Consider the following 18,787-nt stretch of genomic DNA (forward strand, 5'->3'; position numbering starts at 1 on the left):
ATACGTTCTCTTAATAGAATTAGTTAAAAAAAAAAAAAAACTTCTTCGGTGGATTGTCCTCCTGAGCCACATCTTCGCTATATTATTCCAGACCCGTGGCACACCTGTCCTTCCTCCCCAACCGTCTAAGATCCGGATGGGGGCATTTCTCCAAGCCTAAAGACCTCCTTTAGCACACCAACTGATGCTGCTTCAAATTTAACCTCCATGCTATCAACCTTGAAATTTAAATTGAGTATTTTCGTGTTCAGGTGATCCACAAAATTTTGCAACAGTTCCAAATCCTTCCCAATTCCAGCGAGATGAGACATTACCACTGTGAATTGATCATGAATCTCTTGTGCTACCTGTTCCCCCATTTTTTCCACCATGGCCACTATGTCTCCTGTGGATGATGTTCCATGTTCCTCCATGTTATTATCACTTACGTTGATTTTGGTAGAGGCCATTTAGATAACAATCCTTCCCTATACACGTATAAACCTTAGATTTAACTGCTTCATATAGCTCCTTAAAATGGTGCTTTGTTCCTTGTCGAATGTTGCGCACGTCCTCTCACATTGAATGGTATTCCAAAACTGCTGATCAGACTCAGCACGAGCCTCCATCCCTGCAACCGCCAATTTAAGTTTAGATTGAATTGTTACTGCTCGACGCAACTGAAATGGTGTACTAATCCTACATTCCCTGATCTCAACATTTAATGTTATTCCATTCGTTTTCCACTTGGTCATTGTCATGGCACTTAATCCTTTGTGCCTCCATCTGGAATCATAATATCCTAGCTGCCTGCCTCGACTCCCAAGAGAGTCCTGCCATACCTCGAAGCAATAGATGGAAGATTGTGATCTATCATCTTTAATGCTCGATTTATTCCAATTATCACCTGAAGTCATATCTCGTAGATGTTCTGTCATGGGACGTGACATATTTGGGGTATGTTTGGTCTAATATAAAAATCCCTTGGTCTAAGGCAATGCCTCTATTGGCTTGAAAATCTACCTCCTGATTGTTCTCTCATTTTACATGAAAAAAATTATAATCTTCTAATTTATTTAGAAGAATCCCTATCCTTAGGAGCATAGGAGAAAGATTGAAGTTTTTTTTATGCCTAATCTTTGAACACCTTTGGATAACAATCATTGAATCTCCAACTATACTTAGTTGCCGCAGACCTTTGGATATAACAATCTTTAATCCTTGCCACAACGATAAGACTTCATAATCCTTGCCACAACGATAAGAATTCAACTTGATTATTTGTAGCACCTTTGGATAACAATCCTCCCAAAATCTTTAATCCTTGCCACAACGATAAGACTTCAACTTGATTATTCATAGCACCTTTGGATAACAATCCTCCCAATTGTTCTTTCGTTTTACATGAAAAAAATTATAATCTTCTAACTGATTTAGAAGAATCCCTATCCTTAGGAGCATAGGAGAAAGATCGAAGTCTTTTTTATGCCTAATCTTTAAACACCTTTAAATAGCAATCATTGAATCTCCAAATATACTTAGTTGCCTCATACCTTTGGATATAACATTCTTTAATCCTTGCCACACCTATAAAACTTCACTTAATTATTCGTACATTGTTTCTTTTTTTCCATTGTGGTTATAAAGCATCCCTCATTTAAACCTTAAGCATAATAGGTATATTTTCACAAATTAAATAATCAAATAACTGAAATTGAGATATATTCTAACCCATTTTAGTTAGAGTTGTTTTTATTGTGACTTTTTGAAAGCTTTTTAAGTGGGGTTTTAGAGTCTAATTTCTCTAAAATTCAGCAAGAATCTATTGAAACCACAAGCTGTGGTAGGGGTTTTTCACAGTGTTGAATCCATATATACAATCAAAAATGAGTTTAAATAACATAAATCAAAATTTCACCTCAAAATTTTCCACCAAAAAATCACACTAAAAACAACTCCATTTTAATTGCTTACAAATCCCAATCATCTCAAAAAAATATCCCATTAAATTGTGACCATAAAAATATATTTATTATTATTAAATTTATAACTACCATATCAATTTTTTTAGAACTACTCATTGGCTTACAATATGATTGGTGGTGGACCTAAAAAACAAATTAGCTTAAACCTTCCCTACCATTTAAATAACGAAACGCGATAATCATAATAAAAATAATTATACGCATTGTATTGTTGGAGGTCGGGGAAGCTCCAGAGGTTTTGGTGGAGTATGGACAGATCCATCGAACCACAGCACGGTGCAGCTCGAATTCATACCGTATAGGTCTATTTTGAACCGGAACTACAGTAAAATGGAAGTTCCAGGCTTCAATTTGACGTTAAAGTCTTAGAATGGCCTGATACAAAGCTTTAAACTCTTAGATTTGCGCATTGAGGTGACCTGTTCGAATTCTTGCAAGCTTTGTCCGAAACGCCCAGAATTTGTAGCTGCCGATGGCTGACGGCTGATCTGATGTCAGAATTCAGCGTAAAATTGACTTGGAATGATAAATTTGTTCGTTAGATCGTCGAATTTAATCAAAGAAGCTGAGAAATCGGTTCAAGATCGCCGTAAACGGTAAAGAAATCTGTCATTTGTGAGATCTGGGAGTTTTATTTATAGTAGATTGTTGTTTATAAGTGTGGAGGTGTACTGTAATCGTTTTCAGTTTCGGAAAACAAAATAAACGGTTTTTACTGTGCAGTTTAAATCAAGTTAGGAATCTGTTAGTTTCAAGCTTTAATATGGCGAATTGGGTTGGGAAAGAGGGAAAGCCGCTAAATATAGCTAAAAACTGTGAAGATTTAGTAATCTGCAAAGTTTTATCGGGTTTTCCAGTATATATAGCTTTGCTCTTTTGGAAATTAAAGTGCGTCGGCGCGTTGTCTAGTATAATCGCAATTATTTATGCTTAAATTTACAGATTGTAGCCAACTTTTGCCACTGCCGCATTGATAAATTTAGGCTTCTCGGGATATTGTATCAGATTTATCCCGAATGTGTATCTTTCAAAAATAATAAACTTCAAATTTATTAGAGGGACAGGCCGAAAGCTGCGAATAGAAACTCTGGTCTTGAATGTTAGTAGTCTTCTCTGGAAAGTTTGGGGGTGGGATCCCAGTGGAAATATCCAAATTCCGGCAATCAAATTAAAATTTAGCCCCAATATGATTTAAATAGCATTAATTAAATTAAAATTGATTAAATATCCACTGATGACTATAAATGGCGGAGTTCAAAACATAGAGAAGCAATATAAATGGCGGAGTTCAAAACATAGAGAAGCAGGATAATCGATGTAACATTAAACTTGGAGAGGTAAAGGGAAGAGAGAGATTAGAATATTTGTAAGGAATTTAAGGGTTGGGCGCAACATCAGTGGACTGTTCTCAAATGCAGGTGGTAAGAACTTGATAAATAGTTACAATGCATACAGTGCATACATTCTATCAACTGAATACTTGTAACTATGTTTTTGAACAATCTATCCTCCTTTTTTGTTTTATCCATAGGATGACAGAGATCCGATGCGATGCGTCTTATATGATCGATGGCATCTAATCGATCCATGTAATCATGTAATTATCAAATAGTTTATATGATCTCAATATAACATATACAGATTTTTTCTTCTGAAAAAAAAAAGAACTTGATAAATAGGGTGTGTGCAAATCTCTGTAAACATTGGTCGGATTCACTGCAGCGTCATTGGGCAATCAAAGTCTAAATGCGTGAAATCATCCAGAAATTAATTGTTTTCTTTTTTAATTGGTTTTTCTTAAAATAAGAGAAGAGTTATTTCAACGGTCGACGAGAAAAATCATTCACTTAATTACTCACATAATAATACTTATTTCTTTAAATAAAGTATGATTCATGCCGTATGAATTATTCAACTCTCCGAAAAAGTGTTTTCTATTTGACAGTTCTTTTTCTCTGATACATAATTGAAGAGTTTATCCAAACAAATGCACAGGGTATATTTGGACCTGATAGACTTCTTTTAAACCCCATCCTTTTAAGTGATCATTTTTCTATGGCTGTCCTGGATGTTTGTTTGAAACCCATTCACTTTAAACTTTAAAGTGATCAATGATCTATGGCTGCTGTAGATGTTTGTTTGGGTCTCTGGAATGCTCCCTTTTGATTTACAAATTAGATATATTATTTTATTTCTTTACTGCAGTTGACTCTGCATATTTCTCCTTCTCATTCCCATTAAAGGAATTTTTTTTTTTACATATAATTCTTGCACTGTCGTTTGTTTGCACCTTCTCGAGGATATGTGTTTTTAAGGCATCTCATTAAAAGGACAATTATATATTTTCAGTTATTTATAATTAATTATAATGGTTTACTGTTATTTATAATTAATTATATAATTTAAAGTTAAAAAAATAAAATTATATATTTCAGTTATTTATAATTAATTATATTTTATTTTAGGTTTCAATATTTTAAAATTAAGTTAATAAATATAATAAATTTAACTTTTAAAATGGTGTATTTTGATTTAATTAGTTATCATACTTCTAGTTTATTGATAATATAATTAATTTAATTTATATATTTTTATTTGAGAAAAAATATTTTTAATACAGTTTAGTTTTAAATAAAATAAAAAAATTATATTTAAAAAATAATTATATTTATTGAATTATTAAAAATAGTTAATATGGAGTTTTATTATATTAAATTTATATATAATTAATTTAATTTATATATTTTTATTTGGAAAAAAATAATTTTAACAAATTTTAGTTTTAAATAAAAATAAAAATTATATTAAAGTTTCATTTAAACATTAATTTAATTTTGTTAACAGTATTTTTCGGAAAAAATTACATAAAAGAGAATTTCATTACGCCTTTGGAACGAACCATTCAGTGTGGTTCATGTTCAAAACAAGGTTAATTTATTGAATTATTTTTAGTAATTAAGCTGAAGTTTTATTATATTAAACCCATAATTTAGCTATTAAAACATAATCTTATCATAGTAGTAACTTAAATTTAAATGATATTCATATAAATATGAAAATTAAAATATTATTTTTTTAAACATTCTCAAAATATATAATTAAAAAATTTATTAGAAATTTTATATAAGGTTTACACTTTGACTTATTAAACTATAGTTATTAGTTTAAATAGATGATTATCCTAGTCTTATTTCAGCCTAAGGCTAAATTTTAATTTAGATATTTTGGGTTACATATATAAAATTAAGATTGAATGTCTTTTGAAAATATATGATCATTAAAATTATTGATTTTCTTTATATATTATTTACATTTAAATGATTTTTTGGTTTTAAAATATTTAAACTATTTTTTAAATAGTGAATAACTTGTTTTTTCTAATTACAAAAGAAAATATAAATTCAAAATAAAAAATATTTAATCAAATAAAAATTTAACTTTATCTATTAATAAATTATTTAGATAACCCATTTATATTAAATAATATATATATATATATATATAATTTTACTCGTCATGAACTCTTATTTATATTGATTAAAAAAACTTATTATAATTCATATATATATAATTTTACTCGTCATGAACTCTTATTTATATTGATTAAAAAAACTTATTATAATTCAAATTCAAAACTCTACCGAACATAATTAAAAAAAATATTTAAAATAAAAAGCCTCAAAGTTTGACTGTCACTGAAAGAAAAAGCTTGCATGAACATTACTTAATTTCAAATTCAAGGCGCTACAAACATAATAAAAAACTTTGGAAGTAAAAGATCGGAAATGTAAAGCCTCAAAGTCGGTGTTACTGAACGAAAGCTTGCATAGGACATAGCATCAAGGTTTGCAAACTCTTCGAAATTGTAAAGCACAAATTATTTTCAATAGCCGAAAAGTTGCTTAGTAGTTGCATCAAGTTTGGTTGTTGTGAATTAAAGTTTCTTATTCTCCAGCATTTCGGTTGGGTTGACGTTAAAGCCCTTTATTTTTTTTAAAAGAAGAAAATAATAATTTTTTAAAAGGAGAAACCTATGCAGTAGCCCATAGCAGCTTAAACTTTATACAGGCTTTAAAAAACAGTTGAAGGTCTCTCTTGCAGTTTAAGGAGTGCGTATTACCGGTTGGAACTCTTAAGGCCCACAGCGTTTGGTATCGGTTGAATTTCATAATGTGGGGTTCTCTGAACGCTACACAGCGGCCCCACGTGCATTGCCATGGCTTGCCCGATCGTCGGGTAATACGCCCATAAAACAAAGCTCGTATAGTTTTATTATGGCGTGGTTTTGGTAAATGTATAGAAAACGCATAATATTGGCGTGGTTTTGGTAAATGTATAGAAAACGCATAAATGTTTGTAAGGCCACAGAGGAGAGCACACGCACGGTGCACCCCATCTCGGTTTTAACCAAGGGAAAAAACCGGGATTCGAGTTGCTCTCATCTCGGTGAGTTTTAGCAGCGGGATTCCCGTTCGTGGACCAGCGTTCAATGCACTCAACAGTCGTTGGATCTTAGACAAGTGTTTTGCGGATCTATTCCAACGGGAAACGGATCGTCCAAACTATACCCGCCTCCTTCGGTCAGACAGCTGCCGCAGCTCCCTCTGCCATAATAGTCCCGTGAGTGTCTTACTTTGCCCCTTTTCACAAACCCAAACCCAAACCCCCCCTTGGTTCTGCTTCGCCCAGGTTGTTCCCCATGTGCCCGGCCCCTTTTTACATCTAGGCTTCTTTATCCCTTTCGGTCTATCCTAACTGGTTTGCCATTCCATCAGAGATTTTCTTTACCCATTTAGCTGTCTTTAGTTCCAGCCCTAACGCTATCTCTGATCTTCGTTTTGGGAGCTAAAATTTGGGCCCATTGTAGTCCCCTTTGCCGATACCCGATACAACTGTTATTGAGCACGCTTGATTTTGGCATGAATCACAAACCGTGCAGGTTTCTCAGGTCCTGACGCATGGGTTTTTTAATTTGTAAGCTAATGGTTATAGATGCTTTTGAGACCAAATTTCAGATTTGGGTAGACAGGCTCAGTGGGTGGTTTTAACTAATATTTTTGAGGCCAAGTTTTAAGATTTGGGTTCCTGGGTGTCTCTGTTTTATGGTAGTGCAGGTTCATCATCGGCATTTGAGATCTTGAAGGGGCGACCTTCCGACTAGAAGGGCAAATCAGCTGAATTATTGAATTGCAGGAGCACTGTTAAGGGTTTGAAAATTTAGTAGGATGCGAGTGTCTACAGCTGCCCTATGGTGATGTGCGATGTGAGGGACACAAATGCGGGCAGATATGCAGGTTTAGCTGCTGCTGATCATGGTAGCGGCTTATCCCGCTGCGGCTTCTCTGCAGCAGGCACAACTCACAGAATCTCAGCAGCAGCAGCAACAGCAGCAGAAGAAATTAGAGGAGAATGGGCGAGCCCCCTTGGCACTCTCTGAGAAAAACAATGGCATTCCCCGCAAGCCTCGGAGCAGGGAAGTCACATCCAGGTATAAGACTGCCACTACGTCTTCTTCTGGGCCTCCGACGACTTCTGCCAGACGGTGCCCATCTCCCACTGTTGGTCGAATTCTCCCAACACCAGATGCCCTCACTCTTAAACGAGCACAGTCTGCCGAGAGGAGACGCCCATCTCCATCACCTACCCCGGTGGCAGATTCAAAGGTAGCTAATGGGTCGTTGGATGCTGGCAAACGCACTCCAGGACGCGGTCCGGAAGGCCTTTGGCCTTCAACGCGCAGCTTATCTGTTTCCATGCAGAGGGATTCTTTCTCATCCAGAGAGAAGTCCAACGGCCATACCGTTGATCATACGCTTAAGCCCGCAGCAAATATTGTGCAGAGAACGGGGGATTCAGCTTCAAATTTACAGCGGAAGGCGACCCCTGAGAGGAGGGCGACCCCCGAGAGGAAGGGGACCCCTGAGAGGAAGAGGACGCCCCGTAGACAAAGTACTGAATCTGAAAATGCAAGGCCTGTAGATAATTCACACTCAAAACCGGATCAACATCGTTGGCCAGGCAAAAGCAGTGCAAAGGTAATTGGAAATGCATTGACCAGGAGCGTGGATCTTACAGATAGACCAAGTAGGGTGGCCAGCCTTTTAATGCAAGGCCAGTCAGCATTGGGTCTGGCAGGTACCCCGAGGTCTGTTGCTGTAAATAGGGCTTTTCAGCGGTCCATTAACGAGGGTCCTGTCGGAAATGGGACATCTAATGCTGCAAGGCGTGCATCTTTTGATGGAAGAATAAGGGTTGCATCAAAATCGATCGATCCCTGTCCAACAGAAGCTTCTAATTCAGGGAAATCAAATGTAATAATAGATGAAAACAATCGGCCCGGACAATCACCTCAAGAGGTAGAACACCCTGCCTCAGACGCTTGCACTAGTGCCTGTGACCTTGCGTCCGAGGACTCCGAGAGTGTGTCCTCTGGTAGCAACTCTGTGGCACACGAAACTACAAGTATCAGTCAAAGAAGTAGTTCTGGAGGTCACATAAGCCGAAATACAACGGTTCCCCCTCGTTTTTGGCAGGAAACTAATAACAGATTGCATCGTTTGTCAGGGGTGCGGTCGTCTGCGCCGGAATCTGATATATCATCAGGGTTCCCTAGGTCAACGGCACGCTCAAAGGTTGTATCATCAGGAACTGGTCATATAATGAATGGGCCAGAACGAGCAATATCCTCTCCACGGTTTGCGAATCGGTTTCAGGCAACACCACTTTCAGGGCCGCAACATTCTGTTTCCCCAATCAAGGTGATGGCCTCATCTTCTCCCTCAAGAGGCCTACCAAGTCCAACAAGGACACGGCTACCACCGTCGGTGCCTCCAACGAATTCTTTACACGTACGTTCGCATAGTACATCGTCAGTGCTCGGTGGATCATCTCTGCTAAACTTTGGTGTTGATGTTCGAAAGGGGAAGAAGGGGACGAGCCAGGTAGAAGAGGCCCATCATCTGCGTATACTTCACAACAGATTATTGCAATGGCGATTTGTTAATGCCAGAGCAGAAGCTGCCATGAATGCTCAGAAAGTCACAGCTGAGGTCTGTTTTTTTACACCTTTGCAATTGCAAGATATTGTCAATTAGAACTTGTTTATTGGAACATCATCATCTGTTCTCATATGTAGTCTATCCAGAAACTTGCAATATCTTTCACTGTTTGTTTTAATTGCTAAAACACCTAAAATTTAGTCATGGCCAGATTGGAAAGTGATTCTTTGATTCAGTGGAGAATTGTGTTAACAGTTAAAATTGCCTGACTTCTGGGATAATTGATCTGTCAGAAAAAGTTTACATTTGTTCTCAAACTGATTCTGTGTTATGACATCTTTTTAGTTTGTGTTGTGGTCATATAATTGAAATGCATTGTGCAGTCCTCTCTCTCTTTATCAATTTTTTTAATTCTATTATTTTCCTGGAAAGATGTTTTGAAACTCTTCCTCCCTGTTTGGTAATGTGTAACATAGTTTAGGGTTTGTATCTGTTCTTTTATGACAAATTACAATGTTTAATGTATGCCCATTCAAATCTCTCTCTCTCTCTCTCCCTCTCTCTGTTGAATTCGTACTTAAATTTTTAAGATCAGAAATGGTCACTGCTCTATAGAATCCAAAGAGATTCTTTTCCATCTAACACGGTGCGTGTTTCATACTAGCCTATGATTGCTTTCCTTCGTTAGCTTTGTTGCTTAATTTTAACACATATGATGCCTTCTTTTACCATGGTTGCCCTGTGACCCAACACTCTGAAGGTCCAAAATTTCCTAGCTTTTTATACCTTTGGAATTTGGTTCCTAGTATATACTTTTACTTTTAGATGCCTTTTCTTCAGAGGTAATTGGAATAGTTACAAAAGAGTTATCTCTTGAGTTACTAGTGTGTGTAGTTTGATTCTATATAATAGAATGCTGTGAGTTACAAAATCTGCATAACTGCAGACTAATTTAAGGGCATATCTTTGGTTTAGAACAGGCCCATGTAATATGATTCACGTTGTCTGTTTTCAGACAGTCCTACTAAAACCCAGTCTAATTAGTTTATAACTTTATTCTAATGGTTCTGTTTTGAATTTCATGTTGCTTTAAAATTTCCTTTCCTGCTATTATGTTTTTTCTTTTTTACATGATGTAATTCAAAGGCAAAACTTTTGTATATGAGGTGAACATAGCAAGTGAGCACATAACTCTTAAGGGGAACATTGTAATGGTGAAAGTAGAAAATTTTGTTCTCTCCGGGAAAAAAATGTTGAAGCCATGAATATAGGTTATGTGAAAACAAGAACTAGCCATGTAATCATACCAAAGAAGGAAGAAAGTTAAAACTTAGCATGGATCATCCTTAATTTGAATATTGTCAGACCACATGGAATTTGCTCTCTTTATCGTGCTGTATGATATAAATTGCTCAATTTGATTTTGGTTATCATGAGTATCACTGCATGCACAAGTGCATATATGTATAAATTGTTGACCAGATTGTAATGTATATTGATCTATTAACCAGCCATAGCATGGCATGCTTATTATTACAATATCTTGAATCACGAGGATCTGAAGTTTTGATGTTTGGCCCAGAAACTGCTTTACAATGTCTGGGTTACAACTTCAGAACTGCGAAATTCTGTAACAATGAAGCGAATCAAGCTGCAACAAGTGAGGCAAGAAAACAAGCTTAGTTCCATTCTCAGAGGACAGGTCAGATTTCCAACTTTTTCCAGTGTCAGATTTCAAACCTTTCTTCATAGTATTTTGTAATTACTAATAACTATTACAAGGCATGCCGTTAGATCTTTGGATGAAGCCTCTTTAACTCTGTTTTCTCATTGTTGATACTATCCTGTTAGTTAGGTTTTCAACTTTGAAGTTTGAAGTATTCACAAAACATGTATGTAGATTTTTTTGTAGAGCCATGTCAAATTATATTTTGCATATATTTGATAACTTTTTGAATTGTGGCATGCCTCATACTTTTTATATACAGTCCTCTCCACTTCAACTTTGTTTTGCTCAAGGTTTTAATGAGAAGTCTAAAAGATCCCAATGCTTTTCTGTTTATTGAATTGCTTCTTGGAATAATTCTTTAAAACTTTGATCAGAAGCCTGATATTCAACGAGGTTACAAATTTTGCTGCTTTATTCTGGTTGTGATAAGAAATAAATAGTATGAATGTAAAGCTATGCCTGCAGTTTCTGATTTGATCATTTTAGCCTTATTGACCATCTACAATGCCACACTTGTATTAACAGTATATTCACACAACTTATGGAGCTTGTGCTGACCATCTTAATTCTTTTGTAGTACATCATTTGCGCCTCTGTTCTGAACAATTCAACAAATCTTTTGTCCACTAATGGTACTTCAGTTATTCCTGTATGACATCCCTTATTCAGCTAACTATCCAGTTTAGAATAGACATTAGTTTATCACACTATTATAGACTGTTCTATAATACATTCATGTATACTGAATCTACTGTTAAAGGACTCAAGAAATAATTGTATTACTCGTGAAGTAAGTTCAGGCTTGAAATGATCCGTAATGACTCACTGCTTAAAGATTAGGCAAACAAAGTGAGATTTGTTGGGTAACCGATGATTGAAAGCTACTCACACAATTTTTCCTGAATTCAATTTTACTTCAGTATTTTTGTTTGTTTAGATTTTTGCTATGTTTCTCCCTTGTTCAAGTCATACTCATGTTCTTTTGCTTTGTCAAGCCATTCCTGAGTTAATTGTGTGTCTATGAATTACTTGTTTCTTAATTTATCAAATAATTGTCATTGATACTAGACTATTAATTTTTGAAGCATGTGAAATAGATGATATTGAAAAGCAGTGTTGAAAATATCGGTATCGGCAAAATATCGGCGAGGGTCCAGAAAATATCTTATCGGCAATATCGGCAAAAATATCGGCAAAATATCGGCAAATATCGGCAAGCATAAAAAATAATTTTTTCAAATTTTTAAATATAGCCGATATTTTGCCGATATTTTCAAAATATTGCGATATTTTGCCGATATTTTCCGATATTTGCCGATATTTTGAAAATATCGCGATATTTTCTCGGCGATATATCGTTTTGCCGAAAATATCGCGATATTTCCGAATATCGCCGATATTATCAACAGTGTTGAAAAGTACTGCTGAGGACAGATATAGAGTATGTGTCTTGTGTTAAAATGAAATAGTCACCTTCGTTGATTGAATATTTTTGTGGAGAAAGATGAGTGCTTTGCCATTTTCCTCTTTACTTGGACTAGGAGGTTAGAACATATAAGACAGTTTTCAGGTTTTTTTCCTTATTTGTTATTACTTATTCCTTATAGTTGATTGTATCTCAAGTTACAAGGAAAAATTAAAATAATTCTCTCAACATGTCAATAAGGATTTCTAAATTCTTCTGTCTCTTTTATGTTTATCAATTAAAAATTTCCTTTATTAATGAAATAGACAATAAATATCTAGCTATATTCAATTAAAAAAAATAAAAACGTTGTAGAAGACGGGCTGCTGGATATCTGTCTTGGCCAAGCATGGAGTAAAAGAACAATCAACACTGCTACAAGCTATGAATAGAAAAAATGGTGCGTTTATTAACATTAATAGCAAAATAGTGCAGTAATATCTTACAGTACTCTGTGTATAACCATTATTTAAACATATTACAAAAATTAGCAACCAACTTGCTGGAGTTAATGACCACAGAAATAAAACAGAGCATAGAGAAAGCAGGTAGTAAATTAATAATTAAGGTGTAGTCCTTGGCAATCACCCATTACTAGATTGTGGCATACCTTGAACATGGTGACCATGTCCATCCAAACCATCCTATAGAGGCATATAGATGAGTGGTAGCTGGTCGCACTGTAGCCATCTACCTTGATCATCCTCTAGTCAGGTTGTATAGATCACTCAAATGGCAAAATTCATGGTTTGGTCGTTGTTGTACGACTATGATTGCCAGTGCAAATACCTTGACTAATTTACCTTGTCCATTAGAATCACTGGCGTTGTTGCATGAACCTCATCACATCTTTTGCCTTGCAAGTGATCTACTCTCCCTCCTGTCACGCTTCTCTGTTAAACTGTCGTTGAGTGACTTTTCAAGTTTTCTGACTATAGGAGGAGCATTGTTTTAATAACCTATTAGTTTGTGTAGGTGGTCTAGCTCAATAGACACATCTAACATCATTTTTAATCTCAAGCCATGGTTTGAAGAAATGTAGAAGTATAAGAATTTATGACGCACACATTTATACAGACAAATGGTGGAGAGAGGAAATAAAGAATATACTTTATTATTAATCTGAGTTGCTAAGGTACTTGGGTGGATTAGGGGTACACTGTGTACATATATATTTTATAATATATACAAGAAAAATTAAAAAAAAAATTAAATTTTAAAAACATGCACATTGGATAATGCCATAATATTTTTTTGGCAACGAACAACAAAAGCATGAACATTGCTTCATCGAACTTTTGAACAATCATACAATCACTAGAAAAACACTGGACAACATTGAACAATCAACTTGATCATCATCTTTTGAAAATTGAAATTGACATCAATAGGTATTGACTCTTGAACCTTAAAAAGTCAAACAAGATGGCAAGAATATATGTCATGCTACATTTCAGTTGCCTAATGGCATTTCCAAAGATAAAATAGAATATAGAAAATTTGAAAAACATGAATAACATGGCCGATTCAGCTAGTTTCGTTGGTTCCTCTCATCATTGGCATCACAAAGATCCTCGGTGAACAAGCTTTTTAGGTAATTATCACTCTTAAATATATGGTGCTCTTCGTGGATGGTAATTCGAGATAGCTTCACACGTTTTTCTGGTTAGGTCTTCTTGTCCACATATATGGCATCCACTGTGTATTTTTCATGTCTCTTTAAAGGACACTCCTTGTACCCTAGGACTTTCCAAAATACGAGATGGAGTGTGCTATGAATGTAGACTAAGTTCTTTGTCTTCTTTGATCCTAACTAGTTTCTCTTCAGTGAACGGATGAAAGCATAACTGCTCCAATTCCTTTCAAAAGAGAAGACACTGACTACCTGCCCAAGTAATCACATGGAAAATTGTTGCAAGTTGCAACCTATAAGCATCAACATCACAAAGCCACCAACGATTAGTCAGATCCATTTTCTTACACCTATTGCTCAAAGAACAATGTGAACCGAAGACCTCTCACCCATGTGAAGATTAGGCAAACTGAGATCGTGTTTCAAAGGCCTCTTTTGTAGAAACATAAATTTTTATAACAACATTAATAAACCCTTTCACCATCGCTCTATCTTGGGAAGGAGGCCTCCTTCCTGTCATAGGATCATACATTTTAGATTAATTACATAGGTTACTGTATGAAGTGAGGTGTTGAATTTATTCCACCACCTATGCATAATCATTTCAACTATGGCCATAAGCTGTGATCTCTCCTATCTGTTATGTATCCCTTTAGCTTCATAACTAGGCTTTCCACTTCTACTATCATTGGAATGAACAAAGTTCGTTCTTCAAGTTAAATACTCCAAAAAACTTGGAATATAAAGATCTCCATTGAAATACAAGAATATATATTATGTATGAATAAGAATGATGATATAATGAGAGTGAGAGGCTTGCTTGTATACCAAGCAGGTGTCTCTTTTTGCCTTATTTTTTCTAGTTTCTACCTCTAATTTGAGCTTGTGCATATGATTTTCTTCATTTTATTCACCTCCTTTAGTTCAATGACTAGGGTCTGAGAGTTTAGCTGCATTTGAATTGATCAAAGAGGTTCTTTGTATGGTTAATTTTATGAGTGCTGAGATCTCAGACTTCCCAGTACTCCTTTTATGGTATTCTATGTGATTGCGATAAGAGCTCATAGGTTGATCTTCTGGGCACTGTTGTTCGTACATAATATTTTGCTTGAAGGTGTGTATGCAATTGTGTTCAACAACTTTTAGAAAGCTTCCATGTTCATCAAATCAATGTTCCCAACCAAAATTTTGTCAAGATCAAGACTTAAGGCTAGTCAGTATACCCATTCAGGCCATTATGTGAAGACATAGAAGCATGGGCAGTGTGATGATGGATCATATTTGGCAAGCAGTCAATTCAATTTGCCCTCTTACCTGATGTGCGTTGTAAAGTGTACAATATTGTAGTAATGCACAGTGAGTGAAGTGGCACTTGGCAGGAACCAAGTGACACGGTTTGGGTTCAAATTCAGGTTCGGCAAGGATAAAGTTCAGTTTGAGTTCAAATTTTCCAATAAAATTCGAATAAGGTTTGCCATTAAGTTCAACAGAATATGTTTTTTAAATATAAATATTTTATTAGTAACATTCAAATATATTTATATTTTTAATATATAAAATATATTTATATAAATTACGTTATAACACTATATACCATATAGTTTATAGTTAATATATAATATTTAACGTGTGGATCTAATAAAAATATCATATAAACTGCACCTTAGGCTTATACCTGTCCAAACAATTGCATTTTAAAATTGAGAGCACTGTCCAACAGACACGACTCACTAGAATATTAACCAGTACAATCACACAATCAAAGGAGTACTTGTCGGTTGGCACCATTTCAGTCACAATCCGACCATGGTTTGCTCATTGCAGTTGAGATGGAAAGGAATACGTTTAATCTGACACTGGTTCTATTTGAAGGATCAGTTTTCTGGCTTCGGAAGTCGTTCATATGTATTATTTAATCAATCTTTCAGTGTGTCTACAGAATGAGATTGATTAGGTGAGTGTCGGATTTGTTCGACGTCTTTTTCCTTTTGCCATATGTCTTATTCGAGCTAATATTGATGGTCCATAGAAATGGTGGTATTCTCTTCGTTTGTTTAATAACTGGAAAAAAATAGAATTTGAAAAAAAGGATTTTGACCTTTTAAACCACGTTTTATGGCTGAACAGACGAGTTTCAGGGTTTAACCCCAACAAATTATATTATTTTCTTGAGATTCGGTGAATTTTGAACCTCAAGGTTCAAATTTGACAAACCCTGTGACATTCGACAAACCCTGTGTCACATTGGGCACATGAGTGCATGCTGAGCATTTCAGAGAACCTGTCGATTCCTCTGCTGGGTTATGTATCACTGTTGTGTTAAGCAAGTTGTTCAAGCCTATGAGGTTATTTTATGGCAGTGATGTTGTTTGTGAAGCATGGAGATTAACATATTTCCCTAAATTTTTAGATTAAACTTGCAAGGTTTAAGGCTTTATTTTGTTTGAATCATGTTTTGTGATGTTTTGAATTTACCCTTTTGAAAGTGGTGAAGTCATACATGGTGAGGTAATGGTGCTTATAATAGGAGATAAAAAAATAGTTGAAAGGGTTGTGGGTTTAACCATGTGAAGCCTATTTTTTATATATAATATATGAAGGCAATTTTTGTTCCATTTTGCACTTGATGCATTTTGCATGTTTTCCCATATTGTTTCTTGGTCACATTCATCCAAGGGGATGGTATTTTGAAGGGATTTGGATTATTTGCCTTTGACTAAGGTTATTAGTATTTTTTATAGGAATTTAATGTATTTAACAAGAGTTAAATGTGTTGAGATTTTTTTAACCATATGAAGCCATTTTTTTATATTTAGCATACGAAGGCATATTTTTCATTTTGCACTTGAGGGGCTTTGCATGTATTCCCATATATTTCTTGGTCACTCGCAGTTAAGGGGATGATGTTTAACGGGATCTGAATTATCTGCTCTTTAATGGGATTATTAGTATTTTTTTGAGGATTTTAATGTAAAGGTCATTTCCAAATGTTTTATTTGAGCCTGGTTTTTACAACACAGATAGAAACTTGTTAAAGTCATTTATTATTTTGTGAGGACATAAAGTATACGTATTGTTTTTGTTTGGATGAAGATCTATTTGTCTCAAGTTACCCTGTCATAAGTCATGGGCCCCATGTATTTTTCAGGGGGGCATAAAGAAGAGTGAGAAGGGTCTATTAGCCTGTGTATATCTGAAGAGACTGGAGGTAGGGTGATGAAGTGATTCACCAAAATTAAAGGAGATTGCATGACAACAACTTGGAGCCTGGAGGTACTGTTATAGGACCTAGACAGTAACAAGATAGGGTGGAGGGCAGTGTGGAACCTAGGCAGTGAAGCTAGGGTGGTGAACAGTCTGGTGTGCATTTGCTATTGCCCACAGGAAATGACATTGAATGTTTTGTGAAGCTCATGTTTATGAGAAGGTGTCAAGTTGATACAGTACAAATGAGAAAAGATGAAAAGACAGTGTGAAGGTTGTCAAGGCTGACGTTGATCTTAGGAAGCATACACCCTATGAGGTATGGTGATTACTGATTGAAACATTGCGGAGAGGTTGATGGATGATGAGCAGGTGGTGCGATATGAGAAGACACAAAGGGTGGTGGAGGGAAACTAGTTTCTGCAGGGTAAATGTCTTGTGGGGTAGGGTGATATTGTTCAGTTTCTATTACATGTGTTGTGTAATGTTACAGGACTGTGACAGCATTCACATGGCACATATTTTATTATATAGGGCTCCACAAGAGGTTGATGGATGCAGAGCAGGTGGTGGGATATGAGAGGACAAAGAAGGTGGTGTAGGGGACTAGTTTCTGCTGGGTAAATGTATGGTGGAAATTGGAATAGGGTGATGTTGTTCAGATGTGGGTACAGGAAATTGTGCAACCAATGCATGGTTCCGTTGCATGTGTTGTGGAAAGGTACAGAACAGTTGCAGCATGCATGCACATGGTATATATTTTAGTGTATACCAGTGTTGCAAACATCATGCACATGGCATATATTTTAGTGTATAGTATATACAGATCCACATAATTTTTGCAGCATATGTGGGGCACAAGGGTAGTAAAATTGAAGTACTTGCAACACACAGCTTCGCTTAGTTTGTTTGTAGCAATCGAAAGCAAACTCAACATCTATGTTTTTGTACTCTAGTCTTTGGGTGGGATTTTAGTGTACATAAAATCGGGGGAGTGTTGGAATATTGTAATGGTCCCAACATTAGTATAGGTTAGGTGAGGTACATAGTCACCAGAAACATGATGGTAGGAGGGCAGTTTTGGGAAAAACTTACAAAAAAATGGAAATGCTTGAGAAACACCTTTTCTAGCATGTGTTTCCCAATTCTTGATGGGCAAAATGTTTTGTAAGAAGTGTCTCAAAGAAACGGCATGCAAAAATGCCCATGAAAATAGTGAGGCCCATTTGCCAGCATACCCTAATGGGTTTTTGTTTGTGCATTTTTATGTGTAGGGTGTGCTTTCTTAGTGAATATCTGAGACTGCCTCAATTAACTCGTTTTTCTTCCTTGAAGATTTGGAGATAGTGAGAATTTTGCAGCCTAAGGTTCTCCAAAATACCCAATGAGAATAGTCAGGTTCAATTGCCAGCATACCCTAATGGGTTTTTGTTTGTGCATTTTTCTGTGTAGGGTGTGTTTTCACAGTGCAAATTTGAGCTTGCCTCTATTAACTCATTTTACTTGCTTGAAGATTTGTGAGATACTGAGTATTTTGCAGCCTATTCTAGAGAAAAATCTTTATGGCATTGTTTATGGACAGTTAAGATCTTACCTCATTCTCCCTTCAACAAAATTTGTTCCATTCCTAACACCTTTTTCCACTCCACCATTTACTAATCCCAGTCCCTTGTGCTGCACTTGTTTCAGAAATTTTTTGTTGTAACATGTTATTGCTATTGCTGACAAACAGAAATGCTAGTGAAAGATTTGGTGGTGCTTCCCTGGTGTTTCCTGTCCACATCCAATTCTGAA

The 18,787-nt window shown here is 35.7% G+C and overlaps 1 protein-coding gene across 3 annotated transcripts in view; it reads left to right on the top strand.

The window, feature by feature from the left end:
• Positions 1–2,162: 2,162 nt before the first annotated feature.
• The window catches only part of LOC149224886 (AUGMIN subunit 8-like), a 32,856-nt gene continuing 16,231 nt past the window's right edge, over positions 2,163–18,787 (top strand). The window contains exons 1-3 of one of the 3 annotated variants that reach the window (XM_089386316.1): positions 2,163–2,560; positions 7,079–9,013; positions 10,545–10,664. In XM_089386316.1, the coding sequence (XP_089242442.1) occupies positions 7,277–9,013; positions 10,545–10,664 (1,857 nt within the window). In that variant the 5' untranslated portion in view covers positions 2,163–2,560; positions 7,079–7,276. Of the gene's footprint in view, positions 2,561–6,270; positions 9,014–10,544; positions 10,665–18,787 lie in introns of those variants that run through there. The other 2 variants (XM_089386315.1, XR_016249551.1) reach the window with 2 other exon arrangements.

Source organism: Pinus tabuliformis, chromosome Q (assembly GCF_031772625.1).
Source record: "Pinus tabuliformis cultivar Carrire ecotype Pingquan chromosome Q, CPIR1, whole genome shotgun sequence".
Lineage (NCBI taxonomy): Eukaryota > Viridiplantae > Streptophyta > Pinopsida > Pinales > Pinaceae > Pinus > Pinus tabuliformis.